Genomic DNA, 19,354 nt, shown 5'->3' on the forward strand with positions numbered 1-19,354 from the left:
AAATGGGTGGAAGCTATTGCAACACCCACTAATGATACTAAGACAGTGCTGAAATTCTTCCAGAAACACATCTTCAACAGATTTGGTATCCTTAGAGTACTAATCAGTGATGGGGGCACTCATTTCTGCAATAAACGGCTTTACTCTGCTTTGGTTCAATATGGAGTTAGCCACAGGGTGGCCACTCCATATCATCCACAGACAAATGGGCAAGATGAAGTCTCTAATAGAGAATTTAAAAGAATCCTGGAACAGACTGTGATTAACCGTAGAAGGGATTGGGCAAGAAGCTTGGATGATGCTCTGTGGGCATACAGAACAGCATTCAAGACTCCTATAGGAACTTCTCCATACCATCTTGTGTATGGAAAAGCCTGTCACCTGCCAGTGGAACTGGAACATAAGGCCTATTGGGCAACCAAATTCCTAAACCTTGATGCCAAGTTAGCTGGAGAAAAATGATTGCTCTAGTTAAATGAGCTGGAGGAATTCAGACTCAACGCTTTCGAAAATGCAAAAATTTACAAAGAGAAAGCAAAAAGATGGCATGATAAGAAGTTTTCATCCAGAGTCTTTGAGCCAGGGCAGAAAGTTTTGTTGTTTAATTCTAGGCTCAGATTATTCCCCGGGAAATTGAAATCCCGGTGGAGAGGTCCATATGTGATTACAAGTGTGTCACCATATGGATACGTGGAGCTTCAGGATAATAATTCTAACAAAAAGTTCATTGTTAATGGACAGAGAGTCAAACATTATCTTGAAAGTAATTTTGAGCAAGAATGCTCAAAACTGAGACTTGATTAAAGCTCAGTAATAGTCCAGCTAAAGACAGTAAAGAAGCGCTTGCTGTGAGGCAACCCAGCCATTAACAAAGCTTAATTGTTAATTAATTGATTTTTACAGGTTTATGTCAATTATCTTCAAAGGTAAAATAGCAATTGCTTGAGTTCACAGAGTTACAGAAGGATTCAGAGGATAAAATAGCAAAAAGAAAGCTCACTGCTGCGAAAAAGCCAGTAAGAGCTGTTTTGGGCGTTGAACGCCCAAAAGAAGCATCTACTAGCATTCAACGCCAGTAGAAATAGCCATCTGGGCGTTAAACGCCAGAAAGAAGCACCTTTTGGGTGTTGAACGCCAGAAAGAAGCACCTTCTGGGCGTTGAACGCCAGATTTATAGCGTCCTGGGCGTTCAGAAAAACGCCCAGTGACAAAGGAATTCCTGCCGTTTAATGCCAGCCAGAAGCAACAGTTGGGCGTTAAACGCCCAGGAGAAGCTACAGATGGGCGTTAAACGCCCAAAACATGCAGCGTTTAGGCGTTTAACGCCAGGATTATGGGGAGAAGGTGAATTCATTTTCAACTCAAATTTCTTTCATTTTTCATGTTTCAATTCATGATTTCTTTCATAAACATGTTACAAATTCTCAACTTTCAACTTCAAAATGCAAAAAAAAAATCTTAATCCTAAAAATATTTCTTTATTCTTCTTCAATCTCTTTTCAAATCTTTTTCAAAACTCATCTATCTTGTTGAATTCTTGTCAAATCTTTTTAATTTTGTTTTCTCAAATCTTTTTCAAAATCTCATCATATTTTTTGAATTTTTGAAAATTCCTCTCCTTCTATTCCTCTCCTTTCCTTTCTTTTTCTTGAGAACAAGTAAACCTCTAAGTTTGGTGTGTTTTTCCATGATCACTGAGCTAAAACTCATCAAGATCATGGCACCTAAGGGAAAACAAACCACTTCAAGAGGCAAGAAAGAGAATATTCCAAAACTACTTTGGAATCAAGAGAAGTTCTTAACCAAAGAACATGCAGACCATTACCACAAAATAATGGATCTGGGATCAGTGATCCCGGAAGTTAAATTCGATCTGAAAGAAGATGAATATCCTGAGATACAGAAGCTAAAGTGCTAGAAGCTGTCTCTTGAAGGACCAGACACCCCACAGGTTGAATGAGCACCCATCATCTTCCAAAGTAAAGGTTGTTGAGTTCTAATCTTAGTCTTAACTCTGTGATAATTGTTCTTAGTAGGAATTTACCTTAGAAGTTATATATTAGTAGTAGTAATTAGTATCTCTATTTTGATTTTATCTCCAATTAAGCTATAATTTATTTTTCTCATCATCATCAAACATGAATAAAATAGTAGATTTTTAGAATACAAAGGCAATTTTTTTTTTTCGAGTTCTTAATAAGGAAAATTCTAATTATTTATATGTGGTGGCAATACTTTTTGTCTTCTGAATGAATGCCTGAACAGTGCATATTTTTTATATTAAATTTTATGAATGTTAAAATTGTTGGCTCCTGAAAGAATGATGAACAAGAGAAATGTTATTGATGATCTAAAAAATCATGAAATTGATTCTTGAAGCAAGAAAAAGCAGTGAAAAACAAGCTTGCAAAAAAAAAGCAAAAGAGGTAGAAAAAGCCAATAGCCCTTAAAACCAAAAGGCAAGGGTGAAAAAGATCCAAGGCTTTGAGCATCAATGGATCGGAGGGCCCAAGGAAATAAATCCAGGCCTAAGCGGCTAAATCAAGCTGTCCCAAACCATGTGCTTGTGGCATGCAGGTACAAGTGAAAAGCTTGAGACTGAGTGGTTAAAGTCGTAATCCAAAGCAAAAGAGTGTGCTTAAGAACTCTGGACACCTCTAAATGGGGACTCTAGCAAAGCTGAGTCACAATATGAAAAGGTTCACCCAATTATGTGTCTATGGCATTTATGTATCCGGTGGTAATACTAGAAAACAAAGTGCTTAGTGCCACAGCCAAGATTCATAAAGTAACTGTGTTCAAGAATCAACATACTAAACTAGGAGAATCAATAATACTATCTGAATTCTGAGTTCCTATAGATGCCAATCATTCTGAATTTCAAAGGATAAAGTGAGATGCCAAAACTGTTCAGAAGCAAAAAGCTACTAGCCCCGCTCATCTAATTAGAATCTGAGCTTCACTTAAAACTCTGAGATATTATTGCTTCTTAGTTTCTTTTTATCCTATTTTATTTATCTAGTTTCTTGGGGACAAGCAAAAGTTTAAGTTTGGTGTTGTGATGAGCGGATATTTTATACGCTTTTTGGGGGTAATTTCATATAGATTTTAGTGTGTTTTAGTTAGTTTTTAGTATATTTTTATTAGTTTTTATGAAAAATTCATATTTCTGGACTTCACTATGAGTTTGTGTGTTTTTCTGTAATTTTAGGTATTTTCTGGCTGAAATTGAGGGAGCTGAGCAAAAATCTGATTTAGGCTGAAAAAGGACTGCTGATGCTGTTGGATTCTGACATCCCTGTACTTAGAATGGATTTTTTGGAGCTACACAAGTTCAAATGGCGCGCTCTCAATTGGGTTGGAAAGTAGACATCCAAGGCTTTCCAGAAATATATAATAGTCCATACTTTGCACGAAGATAAACAACGTAAACTGGCGTTTAACGTCAGTTCAATGTTGCATTCTGGCGTTCAGCGCCAGAAACAGGTTGCAAGTTGGAGTTCAGCATCAGAAACAGGTTACAACCTGGTGTTCAACTCCAGAAACAGCCCAGGCACGTGAGAAGCTTAAGTCTCAGCCCTATCACACACCAAGTGGGCCCCAGAAGTGGATTTCTGCACTATCCATCTTAGTTTACTCATTTTCTGTAAACCTAGGTTACTAGTTTAGTATTTAAACAACTTTTAGAGACTTATTTTGTATCTCATGACATTTTTAGATCTGAATTTTGTACCTTTTGACGGCATGAGTCTCTAAATCCCATTGTTGGGAGTGAGGAGCTCTGCAGCGTCTCGATGAATTAATGCAATTATTTCTGTTTTCCATTCAAACATGCTTGTTCCTATCTAAGATGTTCATTCACGCTTCACTATGAAGAAGGTGATGATCTGTGATACTCATCACCTTCCTCAATCCATGAACGTGTTCCTGACAACCACCTCCGTTCTACATTAGATTGAATGAGTATCTCTTAGATTCCTTAATCAGAATCTTCGTGGTATAAGCTAGAATATTTTGGTGACCACTCTTGAGGATCCGGAAAGTCTAGACCTTGTTTGTGGTATTCCGAGTAGGATTCAAGGATTGAATAGCTGTGACAAGCTTCAAACTCGTGATTGTTGGGCGTGATGATAAACGCAAAAGAATCAATGGATTCTATTCCAACATGATCGAGAACCAACAGATGATTAGCCGTGCTGTGACAGAGCATTTGGACCATTTTCACTGAGAGGATGGAAAGTAGCCATTGACAACGGTGACGCCCTACATACAGCTTGCCATGGAAGGAACCTTACATTTATGAAAGTGAGGAAGCATTATGTTACAGAAATTCAGAAGACAAAGCATCTCCAAAACTCCAACTTCAGAAGACAAAGCTTCTCCAAAACTCCAACATATTCTCCATTACTGCATAATAAGTATTTATTTCATGCTCTTTTACTTTTTACAATTAAAACTAAAAATTATTATTGATATTATATCCTGACTAAGAGTTACAAGATAACCATAGCTTGCTTCAAGCCAACAATTTCCGTGGGATTGACCCTTACTCACGTAAGGTATTACTTGGACGACCCAGTGCACTTGCTGGTTAGTGGTACAAGTTGTGAAAAGTGTGATTTGCAATTTCGTGCACCAAAATGCTTATGGGGATGGAGGTATGGAGGAATGGCAGTATGGGACTTATATTTGAGATTAAGTTAAGTTAGGCTTAGATACTCTTAGATAACCACCTTCTATGGCTTCTGTTTAATACTTTAAGCTCTATAATCTGAGTGTCGGCGTTCTAAGATTGCCTCTGGGATTCCCAAAACCTTATATATTATGTGTGTGGCACCTTTACCATACTGAGAACCTCCGGTTCTCATTCCATACTATGTTGTTGTTTTACAGATGCAGGTCGAGAGGCATCTCGTTAGGTGTCTAGACACTTGAAGCGAAGTGGTTACTGGGTTATTTTGTTGTACAGTGATATATATATATATATATATATATGTGTGTGTGTGTGTGTGTGTGTGTGTGTGTGTGTGTGTGTGTGTGTGTGTGTGTGTGACTTAGCTTTCTCTTCGCATAACTTATTCTTTTTTATCCTCTTAGAGGTTCATGGAGAGACATGATTTTGTTTATGTACATTTGGGTTTTGGATATGTATATATATGTGTAAATATTCTCCAGCCAGTCTTGACTTCGCGGGCTGAGTCAGGAGCTCGTAGTTTTGTATCTTTGCCACTCTATTCCTACTTTTATTATTGTATATTTGATAGTTATAGTTTTTCTTCACACGCAAGTTATTCCGTTTCCGGAACGTTGTACTTTTTATTTCGCGATTTTGTTTTATCCATTTTTTCAAGACTCCTAGTTTATTATATTCTTTCTGTTATTATATGTATGTTTTTTAATTTTAGAAGTCGTAGCACCTAGCCACATCTATTTTACATCCTAGGTGTAAAGCCCTGTGTGGTAGGGTGTTACATCACCAAAATCCATTTTTCACATTTTTAAACTTATTTACTCCTACAATGTTGTCAATCAAAATTCTCTTAATACTTGAATAACAGAAAAAATATAATACAAGATCTAATAATAATACTTATTAGTTAAAGTACAACATAAAATAACCCAATATACCAACGAGATATAGCTTAAATAGCATAGTCTCTCCATCCTCACCTAGAGGTCTCAGGTCTGAGTCTCACTCCTAACTTTGGAGAAAAAATATAAAATAACCCAATATAACTTTTAACATCCCACTAAAATTCATAAAATAGCAAGCTAAATACAACACACTTAAACTGAAAATTCATAAACTAACACACTAGATCAGCATACTAAAACACCAACTCTAATTGAGAACTTCAAATTTCAGCAACCATTCATTCCTATTAAAAAATAGCAAGTGAGACATGTTAGAATAAATTGAAAGAAGCAATGTAAATTATTATATGCCTACAGTAGCACTTGTAAATACCTAAGATGGTTTTATTGCTATTCCAAACAATCTTATAGAATTTTATTACTATTATTTTCATAAAATTTTAACATATTAACAGAAAATTATTCCAATTTCTAACTATTATTTTTTCACATTTTCAAACTATTAACAGAAAATAATTATTTACATTACAAAAAAACTTACCTGAAGACAAGGGCACAAGGCACAACAGTGATGAAGGAGGCGACGGACGACAATAAGGAGAAGACGACGACACGAGACAATGAAAGAGATGATGGAAGAGACAACGAACATTACGATGGAGGAGACGACGTATGTGATGATGAAGGCGACGACAACCCGAGAGAAGAAGAAGGGCGATTGGCAAGGGCGAGTCTGGGTGGGTCGTCGATGGGAGAGCCAGAGAGGAGAGCAGGAGTAGCAACTGGTGAGGCCGCGAGGGTGAGTCCACATCATGGACTCGTGGGTGAGCCAGGGAAGAGAGCAGCGCCGTTTACATTTAGGGATTTAAGGGACTAAATTCCCATAGTGGTCCCTCAGATTCACGACTTTTACCATTTTATTCCCTCATATTCAAAACTCATTATACTGGTCCTCGTGATCCAATTCTAGGCACCACATTGGTCCCTAAACGCTTTATGTTGAATCAACGAATGAAATGTTGAGCTAGCTCTGACTTGTCATGCTAGACACATGGCTAAATAGTGTCTTTTCGTTTTAGCTCTTAAAGAAGGCAAACAAATGTCGTTTTGGAGAGTGAAGGGAGATATAATGATTCGTATATCATATAAACTCTTCTTCCTTTTCTCGTTTTTGCCTTGTTTAAATGCCAAAACGAAACAACGTTGTTTAGCCATATATCCAGCATGGCAAGTCAGACCCAATTCAGCACTTAGTTTGCTAATTCAGTATTAGAAAAGGTCCAGAGACTAATATGGTGCCCAAAACTGAATCTCGGAGACCAATATAGGTAATTTTAAATTTGATAGACTAAAATGGTGAAAATTGTGAATATGAGGGATCACTTTGAAAATTTTGTCGGATTACGAGAAATTTCATCTTTCCAGTTTTAGGTATTTATATTATTGAATTATATATTTATTTATTTAATTGTATTAATCTGCATATATAAATGCAGCATCTGCTATCCGATCTTATTAGAATGCAGATCGGATCATATTTGTAAAATATGGATCGAATTTGGATAATTACCATAAATTTACAGATCTTATCCTATTCATATGCAATCCTAATAAAGTGTGTGTTGTTAAAAGTAAACAGATCATATTCTACCGAGGCACGTCAGTGTGACCTAATAATAATAGGAGCTTAATTGGATTTTAGTCAATACATGCATCACCGTCCATCTTATGGAAAAATAAAGGCCATCTTAATCACCCTAACTACTTTGTTACATTGCATCCTTAATTAATTATTAGACAAAGAAACTGCCAAATCTGCCATCAAGATCTTTGCCAATTTGCCAGCGCCATTCTATCAATCATTTAATTTCCAATCTATGCGATCATCATATAATTCACACATGTTGTAAGATGCTAACCTTAGTAAATAGATCAATATAGAAAGAGTTAACAAAAATGTTTAATGAAATGTATAGTCAATGAAATTCAACAAAAGGAAAAGCTATCTAGTTTACTAAAAATGACAAAATGAAGAAATCATGTGGACCTCAAAATCTTTTTAAGTCAGAAACATGTGATTTTTTCATGTGCAGATAAAGTAATAGACTTATAGGTAATAACTAATGAAACGTCTTTTCCATATGAATAACAAAGATACTAAAAATATAAACAATGCCAATTATTAGAAGTGTCAAAGATTTAAATGTTTCAGAGATGGATCTTCTGCCAAGAGATGCAAAACAACATGCAGTTTTATTGAATAATGTGTGATGTTCACAAGGATTATGAATCTCAAACAAGGTTCTAATGGATTTGAGAGTGTTCCTAGCTAATCAAATAATTTCCTGGAGAAGGGGTAATAATCTCATTACACAATTTGATTAGTTGTATTTTTTAAATATTTCCTGACAAAAGGTGTTTAATCAATTCTAAATCCAACTAATTGCTGGCACAGATATCATATGATCTATGGTCCAGAAGCACCAATTTATTTGGATTTCATAAAATAAAACCAAATCTAAAGTCTAGAGCATTTTCACGAATATAATTTTTAAATTAAAAATGCAAATTTAAAAGAGATGAGTATTCACCCTTTTAATTTTGCTCTTATTCGTAGTTTATTTTGTTTTTACGGTTTAAGTAAAATGTGAAAATAAAAAAGTAACAAATATTGTTTTTATTGTTTTCTTTTTTTCCCCTGCAAAATCCTTGTTTTCTCAAAAGGGTATTTTGGCACAAGTAAAACAATCAAGAGACACAACCACCATATGTTGATTAAAAAGCCAAAAATTGGAAAGTAAAACAAAGATCATTGCTATTGATGAACACCAAATAGATAATAAGATCGAAAATGGGAAGCAATGCTTGTTTTATGCAAAAAGAATGCAACGATTTCTTTTCATCTTGATCTTGGACAATTTCAGAGCTCCATGATACAATAATAAATCTTTGTTAAGTGAAGTGAGTGATCATTAAGACCAAAAGCAACCTCTTAAAACATTTTAGCTAAATCTTTTTTGTTCTTTTAATCAAGACATGGTTAAAGAATGTCCACTTCCAGAGTCAGACAAAATCCTCTCAATTTCTAATTTCCTGGAAAGTGGTTAACCGTATTTAACAATTCACTTGATTTCTTTATACCGTACTTCCGTAACAGTAAACACAGCAAAATATAAAGATCCATCCTATTTATCAAGTATCAACTACAACAGATGGGACATTCATTAATTACGTAAACATATGCGCGAACACCTAAAAACTCAAACCCGGGCAAATAATATCCACAGCTGATATTATTGGACAAAACGTGCTTACAAAAATTATGATCCATAACAATGGCTTGGATCATGATTCATGAAGAACATCCTACCAATATAATAATTAATACTACTGCTGCTACTACTAGTACTACCTGACTAATAATAAGCATCTGCCAACAACCAGAAATCCTCTCGTGACTGTAAAATACTTATTTACAGCTTTAATCTTTGAAGACAACCAAAAGGGAGGAAGGAAGAGCAATTACATGGCTTCTGGCTAGCTATTAGAGCCTAAGCACATCAACATGTATTTACATCTAAAGAGAAGCCACGTTTACTCTCTTTCCTCTGTAAAACTGAACAACAGATGTACAAAAGCAACTGGATACTTCATGTTCTTCGCAACTGCCGCTGCTGATTAGTATCGCTTTTTCGTTTCCTCACCATGAACCATTTTAGGACGTTGGTTACCTTTCTCCATCTCCTCTGAGCTTTACCGATGGCAACGGATGAGCGCGTCAGCATGAAGCTATCCACAGCGCTCTGCAAATCTTGATCGGTATCGAAAAAACGCAGATGATCTTCGTCTCCAAATGCATGGGCCATTGGATCTGGGTCGCAGATCAGAGTGCTGGCAACCTGGTGGACCGGAAAACCAAGACTAGTAGGATCATATCTTAAGCCCATGCTGTCGAAGTTCGGCAAGCAGAAGTCATCCAAGGCACTGGTGCCTCCAACAGAATAAATGGATGACATGATATCCGGAGAAGAGGCACTTGCTGGTGTGTAAGTGGGACCTTCAGTCTTTTGAGGAGCCAAAAGTTTGTTGGCACTGGATCCCTCGGTATTTGGTGAGCTCTCGGAGTAAAGAACATTGGTTAGATGTGAAGAACCCTCCAAAAGAGATGCTTCATCTTCATAAGAGGAAATTTTTTCGCCTTGTTTAATTGCGGAAATGACCAATTCTTGAGCATCAGCCTGATAATGAAATGCATCTAAAGTAAGTATTATAAAGAAACGAAAAAGGAAAGGGGAGAGAATAAAGGAAGTAAAGAAGTTAGCAGAGGAGAATGCCTTTTCAGTTTCCGACAACTTATGTACCGGGACATACTCACACTCAGAGAGTAGTCCCGTGACTTGTCCCACAGCATTGAAGACCACACCAGCTTTCTGTTGAGAGGGGGGAGGGAAGTAAACATGCCTCGTGGTATCAATTGTACAAGTTCGAGCATGCTCCACAGTTATTTCCCACATCTTTGCAGACATTCCAGTGCCCAGTATCTGCACATTCCAAGCAATGAATTTATTCAGTTTCCTAAATAAACCAAGACATAAAGTATTGCCAGAAATGATGAAAATGCTCATTAATTCAGAACAATGGATGACCGAAGATGTGATGTAAAGTTATTAAGATCAGATGTCTTTGACAATGTTTTTTTCCCATTTAGTGCAAATATGCCAGTAACAAGCATGGGACATCCTCGTCACCATGGTGGTGTAATGGTGTCTAACATAATAAAATAGATGCATACCAAAAAAAAAAGCCATGGACGTTTTTTTTCCCCTCAACAACAACAAAGCCTTGTCCCACTAAGTGGGGTCGGCTATCCCCTCAAATCCTTTAAATGAAAAAAATAAAATAAATAAAAATCAAACACGAACAAATGTAGAAGAAGCTCAACAACACACGGGTAAGGTTCACTGACTAGAAGTTGCAGAAAATGTATATATAAAGAGAGATTAAAATACTGCTCGAGTAATTCTTACACTGCGTAGCTTTGCAGGATCCAGATTCAGAAGTGTAAGAAAATCTTTCACGCTGTAGATCTTTTCCCGACTCAGACGTTTGTGGAAAGCTCCATCCTTGCCTATCTTCTCCAGTCTCCAAACTTCATCAAACAGATTAGGAGGGTGGTGCTTCTTGTACACTGCATGGGAAAATAATAAATTTACAGATACATGATAGAAAGTTCATTCATTTATACCATCACTTATTGATATAGGTGAGCAAGTCCAAGACTAGTAAGCATCCTTAAGTTTAAAACTATATTTTCCAGTTAACGAGGTTTAGATAATCAAATCCAACATTTCAAATAAATAACAACTATATTGTTGCTTTTCATTTATTTGTTTATTAGACACTCCTGGTCCAAATATGTCTGTCGAAAACCCGACCTCATAGCATCTATTAAGTAGAACTAGTTTATATAGAGAAACTCACATTCTCCTCGGTGATCCCTAACAATGAATGACTCTGTCTTTGCTTCTCTTATTCTAACACCATCAAAGTTGTCCACAACTTTTGCACCAAGCCTAAACCTACGGCTCCTTGTCCAGCTTGAGTTATCTGTAAATGAAATTTCACCAACCATACCAGTCCCATCTTTAAGATATACAGCTACATCTCCAGTAAGGAGGGGTTTTTTTCCTTCTCTCTCCCTCACAATGTTGCTCTTAAACTCTTCAGGCATCCAAATTTCACTTTCATCTTCAAAATCACCCTCAAGGACCACAATTTCCACCTTAGCTAAGGATTCAGGTCCTGAACTAACAACTTTCCCTGTTGACACATCAACTAATACTACTCTTAAGTTGGAGCCATCCTCTCCTTCAATCCGAGCTCCAGTAAACACTGGAAGAGAAATATTGTTTTCAAACTGCAGCTGCAAGCTTCTCAATTCAGAAGTATGCATCTCCTTTCCACCAGTCCTAAAAAGAAACAAAAAGACGGATGAGAAACAGCTAGCATTAAGCTAGACAACTTTGCTTCATAAGCAGCCAACAGTTCCAAGAACTGAAATATAAATTGTAAACAGAAGACTATTTCTTACTGTTTCAGGCTGGTTAAATGCTTCCTTAAGGCCAATTCTACTTCCTCCTTAACCTGAAAAGATGTAACATATATGATTTGCATCTGACATCAACTATCAGCAAGACAGGAAAATACATATCTGCAGCACTACTTAACTCCATACCCATACCCATACCGAACATAATAAATTAACAACGCATCCCCTCATTGGTTCCTTTATCACATTATCAGAAGATTACAAGAGGCAAAACTAACCTAAAATCTCAAGTATTATTCATGTACTCAGCATGTGTGCCTTCCATAAATTAGAAATTAAGAACAGAGTTTGTATTTCTATTTGGCAAAATACTTCTCTTGGTCAAATTGATGCAGTAGTTGTCTTAGTTGGAGCCCAACAAACATGGTGAGTGTCTTAGGGGACCAATAATGAGCTAACTGAACCAAGAAGACCTTCAAGTTTTATGTTTCTCTTTGTTTTTCCTTATTTTTCAGTGTAACTATAGACAAATTGCATGAGGTAGTAGACTAGCAGTGTGCCACATTTTTATCATTACATGCTTGAAACCAACACGGAAGTAGTATCTGCAGCTGGACGGGAAAGGGTACATATCCATGGTTGTTTTTTTCTAAGGCATAAAGGGTTAATCAAATGAAGGATGCCATTGCCCAGAAAACAGAAGGAAATACTAAAAGCAAAATGACCACATACCCATGAATACGAAACAGCCGGACAAACATAGAAAACGGATTGAATACCAAAAAACAAATGTAACAGTTACCATATAGATATTAGTGAAACAGGAGAAAAAGAGTTCATACCACTCGACGAATCAAGGGCTCTAAAATCGGCTCCAGCAAATGCTTGACTGACTGTATCCTCATCAACTCGCACACCACACTGAACATCATCCATTCACAACAATAACCAAGTTAAAAAGTGTTCTGCTAATCAAATCAAATGCTCTATATGCATAGGGAAATCTAACAGAATAACCAGCAGCCTGAAAAACAATTGGCATTGGCCCTCTCTAAGATGAAATTACACCTACTTATTTCATGCATTAGAACAATTCAACTCCCCTAAACACATAGCAAATTTGATCGGGCTCATTCACTCATTATTTGCATTGGAGTCATAATCCTATACAATTCAATCGCCGCAATGCGCATTCATTTGGCAATTCAATTCCCCTCCCTATACTACCATATCCAACCGTAACAAACAAAAAACCTAAAAGTAAAAAACGAAGAGCAGTACTTGGCAAAGGGTGGATGCCTCGGCCGCTTATCGTCGGGAGTGGAAGTGTCAGATTTGTGCTTAGCATCTTCGGGGCGCCGCTTGAGCGACATGGCGACGGCGGTGGAACAGCTAGGAAACGGCGGCAGAGGCGAGGTGGTGGTGTTTCATTAAACGGCGGCAAAATAGAAAAGATGCGGAGAGAGAGAAAGAGAGGAAGTATTTATAAGCAGCAGAGAGCAATAAAAAGATGCAGCAATTAAGGTAAACGACAAGAGAAAGGAAAAGCCGGGTAGAGTCCAAGAGAGGGCGGGTGGAATGAAAAGAAAAGTGGTATTTGTTTAGAGGGTGAAGGTTGGTATGGGATGTTTCTTTCTAACCCATTATCTCAATTTGTTTGCGTCTGGGATGTTTCTCTCTTCCTCCTCTGCTTAACCCTTTGCATTCACGCAATAATAACAATAACAACAAACTATTAGATACAGGGCTGCCTTGCTCACAGCAGAGGTGCTGAGGAAGGAGGAAGAGGAGAGCAAGTGTGGGGTCCACTCAAACCGCGTATTGCGACCAGGTAAAACTATCAAGTGGACCCCGCCAAACCCACCCCAATCCTCTTCCTTTCTTTCTTCTTTTCAACTTTCAACGCCCTCATCTCTGTCTATCTTAGCGCGGATCAACCATGAACCAAGGCCACGAGGTTCATAAAATGAGATTAATATTCTCATTATCCTCAACATTTTTGAAATGCCCCAAATTGGGACGCTTTGGTTATTTATACAGGAGATAGGGGTAGATACAATTTATTGAGCTAAATTCCTTATGTTGTCTAGCTCTAGCGGTAAGTTCACCACTTAGTCGGGGTTGGAGATTTGAATATTGTTTATAATTATAAAATTCTTAAATCTATACTAAATTAAATCTTAACTTGTCAAATTAAAAAATAGAAAAAAGATGTGGCATAGTAAAAAAAAATTAATCTTTTTTGTTAAAAAATTAATGTATCATTCTCTATATACAAGTTATTTATATTCACGCACGTACATTTTTTCATGTTGTTACTGTATGTTCTTTTTTTATCAAATAACTTAAAAGATTAAATCTCACTCATTTTACTCTTTGTAACTCTTACTCAATCTGTTAACTACTTCTGCAAGACTGCAACACCTGATTCTTGATTCCTAAAAATTTTGCCATTCCTTTTCAACCAAGTGCTCCAGAAGATAACAATGAAACCAAACTCACCAATATTTTATTAATTTAACTGTACGATTGATCTCCTAAACCACGTAAACTTACGGTCATTCATCTCTATATCCACCAATTCGATAATGCTGTTAACACACTAGCGCCTTTTCTTTCTTCCAACTGCACAACCTCATTGAAAACACCCATGTAGCAAAAAGGAACCTGACATATTTTCGATAAAAATCTCAACTCTTCCCACACAATAAACTTCTTTTTCATTGTATGCGCACCATACACCAAGCAACCAGCACAAATAAAAATTATTGTTTGTCAATTCTCCTTCTATACACAACCATCTCTCCCTTTTGTAACAATTACTCAACCTAAACATCATAATATCCCACATTATTAATAAAGCTCCAAAAGCACCTTTCGATCCCACAAATTCCAAACTCACCGCATTATTACCCTAACATTGCACTACATCAAACTTAGAAATCACCTCCTTCTTTGTCTCTATCAATCCTAACATATTCACATTATTTTACGCTTAAATTTTTTACCATTTTTCACTTTCCACCACCCCCTAAACCCCTCATATTCCACGAACTAAAATCATTTAAAAACTCTATTACACACCTTATTTCGGTTTTTGGTGCGACACCTTCTTGCTTTCTCTTTCTGTTTTGTTTGCCTTCTTCGTCGTCATCGTTATTTTTCTCTTTCGTTATCGTCGTCACCAACACCACTTCCTCTTCCTCCTTCTTTCTTCATTGTAATTTTTTTTCCTCCTTCCTTTTTCTCCTTCTCCTCCATCATTAGTTATCTCGTTGTTAAAGATAATGAATAATTTAAGTTCATACTGTCAATTGAATCAGAACGAAATTAATTATTCTTTTAAATCCAATCAGGTGACTGAGATGTGGTTGGATTTTAGTTAATATTTTTGTTAGTAGTTTATGATTCTGTAGGTAAATGATGTTTTTGTTTGTGAAAATTATTGTTCATCATTGATGGTTTGAAGTGAATGTAATGTAAAAGTTCTACATTAAAAAAAAAATATTTTTCTGTATTTGCAACAAATTTGAGTGTAACAGAAATATATTTGTGTGTATTGTTTAAGAATTTTCGGTGTATATGTGCTGATAAGTTCTGCATAATTCAAAACTCTTCTTCTCCTTCCTCATCATCTTCTACTACTTCTTCTTCTTCTTCTTTTTCATCATCATTATTATCATCTTTTTTTTTATTCGTCTTTTTTTATTTTATCTTCTCAAGTTTCTTCTTGATCTATTCTCTTAACAAGAATAAAAACAAAATAATCAAATAAAGAAGAAGAAGAAACAAATAATGGTATAAAATTATTTGAAAGATGATAAACTTACATTCATTCAACTAAAAAAAGAAAGAAATAAGGAAAAAAAGAAGAAAAAATGCAGTATTAAAGAAAACATTTTTCTGTATTTGCAGCATATTTTGGTGTAACACGAAGATATTTGAGTGTATTGTTTAAAAATTTTCGGTGTATGTTTGTTGATAAGTTCTACATAATTCAAAACTCTTCATCTTCCTCCTCCTCATCTACTGCTGCTACTGCTTCTTCTTTTTTCCATCATCATCACCACCTTCTTCTTTTTTTCTTGTTCATCTTTTTCTTTTGGTCTTACCTTCTAAAGTTTTTTCTTGTTTTACTCTCTTAACAAGAATAAAAACAGAAAAATTAAATAAAGAAGAAGAAGAAACATATAATGCTGCAAAATTACTTAGAAGATGATGAACTTAAATTCATTCAACTAAAAGAAAGAAATAAATAAAAAAAAAGAAGAAAAAATGCAGTATTAGACGAAACATTTTTCTGTATTTACAACAAATTTGGATGTAACACCAAGATATTTGAGTGTATTGTTTAAGAATTTTTCGTATATGTGTGCTGATAAATTCTGCATAATTCAAAACTCTTCATCTTCCTTCTCCTCGTCTTCTGCTGCTTCTTCTTTTTCATCTTCTTATTTCATATTGTCATAATTCTTCTTGGGAGGAAAAAATGAAACAAAGAAAAAAAATACATAATGTTGCAAAATCAATAGAAAGAGGAGGAGAAAAAAATTACAGCAACAACAACAGTAATAAAAAGGTTTAATTATTCTGTTGGTCCCTATAGTTTCGTGAAATTTTTAATTAGGTCCCTATACTCTTTTTCCTTTTAATTGGGTTCCTACACCAAATTTTTTTTCAATTAGCTCCCTCTTGGTAGTAATTGGCTTAATTGTATAGGGACCCAACTAAAAAAAATTGGTCCAGGAACTCAAATAAAAATAAAAATAAAATATAGGGACTCAATTGAAAAATAAAATTGGTGCAGAGACCCAATTAAAGGAAAAAAAGTATAAGGACCTAATTAAAAATTTCACGAAACTATAGGGACCAATAGAGTAATTAAACCTAATTAAAAAAATAACAATGAAGATGAAATACACAAAGAAAAAAAAGGAGAAACGCAAAGAAGAAGAAGAAGGAGGAAAATGAGGAGGAGAAGGAAGAACACGTAATACAAAGAGGAACAACATGATTTTCATGCGCGTATTATGTAAGTGAATTTTGTTGGGTTAGAGTTAACTTGTATGACTTGTATGCCCAAAAGACTTGTATGTATAGCAGTACGCAAAAACAATATTATTATTTGATGGTTGGTCATGAGTAAGAGTAGCAAGCGGACACATCCATTCTATCTTCACAAAAATCCATTATTTGTCTGCTCTGTCTATTGAGGCAGTTCTAAATTTCTACTCGCCTTTGTCTAATAATAGATTAGTGGGTTGGCGGACTGTCAATTCTCTTTTTTTAATATTAAACCATTAAATATTTAAAAATATATAATTTTATAAATATTTCAATAAATTAAAACAAAATATTGAAATCAACATTGTCCAAAATAAAATAAATATTGTCTAAAATATATAACTGAACATTATCCAAATTTTTAATTAATCAAACATAGTCCAAACTATAACTTAAAGTAAAATGAATAAACATTTTAAATACAAGCACAAAAATAACATTCAAATTCAATTATCATCTTAAAATCAAAAGTTCATCGAATAAATCTGTTTCGCCTCGTCAAAATCCGACAAAATTCATAGATTAGATGGACCTTTTCTATTATAACAGTATCAAATTTTTAACCTAATTTATTTTTTTGGCAAACTATACGAACCAACTTAACAAATTTCAACCAATTTATCATCCCTAGTCATGAGATGCATTCCATAAATTTTTTCAATCCTAAGAATCATTTTAATTATTTATCTTTTTTTTTTAGATAATAGACTTCACTCGCTTAGCTAACAATATACATTATTGTTGAACGGTTAAATCAATTAAACTGACTCGTTTAAGAAATAAAAATTTAGGTACAAATTATTGGAGTCATTTATTAAATTAGTCTAGTTTTGTGGTATAAAATTTTGATAATATTTTAAAATATAGCTAAAATTAATATTATATTTTTTATTTAAGAATATAATTAAATTAAAAAATATTGTCAAATCCTAAAAAAAATATAACCTAAATGTTAACTAACATTTTAAGTGTTGTCAAAATCTACATATATTATAACCATAGTTAGTATAGAATTTACCTTATTAAATTTGTATGTTATTTGTTTAACAAAAAATGCATCATTGTTTGTTTCATATTAGGAACATAATATATCAATTTTGAATTGAAAAATATGCATAACATTTTATTTTTTTTGGTTTCTAATAGTATTTTTTAATTCTACAAGAAGCTAAAATCTAATTTATTGCAGATCAAAAGTTCTATTTAAAGATTTATTGTTGGCTAATAAGTTATTACATGCATAAGACGAAATTCGAATTTTCTAAATCTTACACTTCCTAAGTCCTAAGCAAGATTGATAAACTAACCATTAAATCAATCCAACTTGATTATGCAGAACATTTTATAAAGACATATAAAAAATAAATAAATAACCAAAGATATTCTTCATTCGTCAAATTATTCAACTTACAGAAATACTTTAACATTCCTATTTTAAAATGATATATTTTTTCATTTTATTGTTTCAGTGAAAAAAAAATTGAAATATTTCTTTTCTCACTTTTTTTTTCTCGCTTAATTGGAGAGAAAAATTGCAAAATATAAATATCACAGAATGATACTGTAATCTTTATTAAAAGTGAAGAGTGGAGAACTTTATTAAAGAAAAAAATATTAGTTTTAAATCATACCCCTCTTAATTTAAAAAATGGTGAGAATATATTTTGGTATTCTTTCTTCTTTTTTCTTTTTTCTTTAATTTTCTATCTTCCTTTTTTCGCATTCAGAAAAGATGAGAGTTCAAAATTCTCTATTTTTTTTCCCACTTATATTTCTTCCTTACTACCTATAGTAAGGGAATCATAAAATGAAATGAATTTATTAAAATGGATAGATCCAAAGTTATATCGCTGTATCGTATACATCTATCTAACTTCAAGCTTTGCATTGTTTGGACATAAAACATTCTTGGAANNACTTTTTTGTACATAATATTTTCATATTTTTTTTTCTCCGTCCGTTCATTAAAAGACGAAAAACGAAGAGAAACATTTTTATCTGCTATAATCGTTACATACATATCCATATGTATAATAATTTATAAAGAGTTTGTTAAAACAAACGAAAAAAAATCGAAAGGTTTAAGGGTTGATAAAAACTATTTTTAAAAGATTAAAAATATAAAAAAATATTCTAAAAATATGAAAAAATACATTATTTTTTTAATCATACTTATAAAAAATTACATCAAAATTTAATCTCTAAAACTATAATACATTTAATATTTGATTATTTTGTCACTTTCTTTTAAATCTTTTGAGAATGTTTTGCTATTTTGATCATTCAAAATATTTTCGTCTCTGTTAAATATTTTTAGGATCAATTTTAGTAGTTTATTTTAAAAATTTCATTTTAAAATTCTAATAATATAAATCAATTTATATAGTCATCTAATTCATATTTATCTTTTTAGATAATTATTTACATATTAATTATATCACTAATTATTTTTACTAATATGATTATACATAATTAAATATACGTATAAAACTTTTTTACATTATTAGAGTAATAAAATTAGATTTATTTATAAATATTCAAAAGCAAAAATACTCTATAAATACGAAAAAAAATATTCACCAAATCAATTATTTTTTTACAAAATTTATTATAAAAATATTATATTTTTAATATATTTTTCAATAA

At 33.8% G+C, this 19,354-nt stretch overlaps 1 protein-coding gene across 1 annotated transcript; it reads right to left on the minus strand.

Annotated features, from left to right (window-relative positions):
• Positions 1-8,864: 8,864 nt before the first annotated feature.
• On the minus strand, positions 8,865-13,657 carry LOC107492772 (calmodulin-binding protein 60 A). Its single transcript, XM_016113832.3, has 7 exons — positions 12,926-13,657; positions 12,487-12,565; positions 11,687-11,739; positions 11,077-11,564; positions 10,623-10,783; positions 9,930-10,136; positions 8,865-9,833 (listed from the first exon to the last, which is right to left on the minus strand). Exons 1-7 carry the CDS (start codon positions 13,015-13,017, stop codon positions 9,246-9,248), a joined length of 1,668 nt encoding a protein of 555 aa, XP_015969318.1. The 5' UTR covers positions 13,018-13,657; the 3' UTR covers positions 8,865-9,245.
• Positions 13,658-19,354: the final 5,697 nt, after the last annotated feature.

Source organism: Arachis duranensis, chromosome 1 (assembly GCF_000817695.3).
Source record: "Arachis duranensis cultivar V14167 chromosome 1, aradu.V14167.gnm2.J7QH, whole genome shotgun sequence".
NCBI lineage: Eukaryota > Viridiplantae > Streptophyta > Magnoliopsida > Fabales > Fabaceae > Arachis > Arachis duranensis.

What these genes read in the sequence shown, in the direction of transcription:
- LOC107492772 (XM_016113832.3), bottom strand. Translation starts at nt 13,017, where the DNA reads ATGTCGCTCAAGCGGCGCCCCGAAGATGCTAAGCACAAATCTGACACT. An exon ending in ATCCTGCAAAGCTACGCAGT is followed by an intron (nt 10,137 to 10,622) that starts GTAAGAATTACT and finishes TGGAATGTGCAG; the next exon opens with ATACTGGGCACTGGAATGTC. An exon ending in AGTTGTCGGAAACTGAAAAG is followed by an intron (nt 9,834 to 9,929) that starts GCATTCTCCTCT and finishes TTTCATTATCAG; the next exon opens with GCTGATGCTCAAGAATTGGT.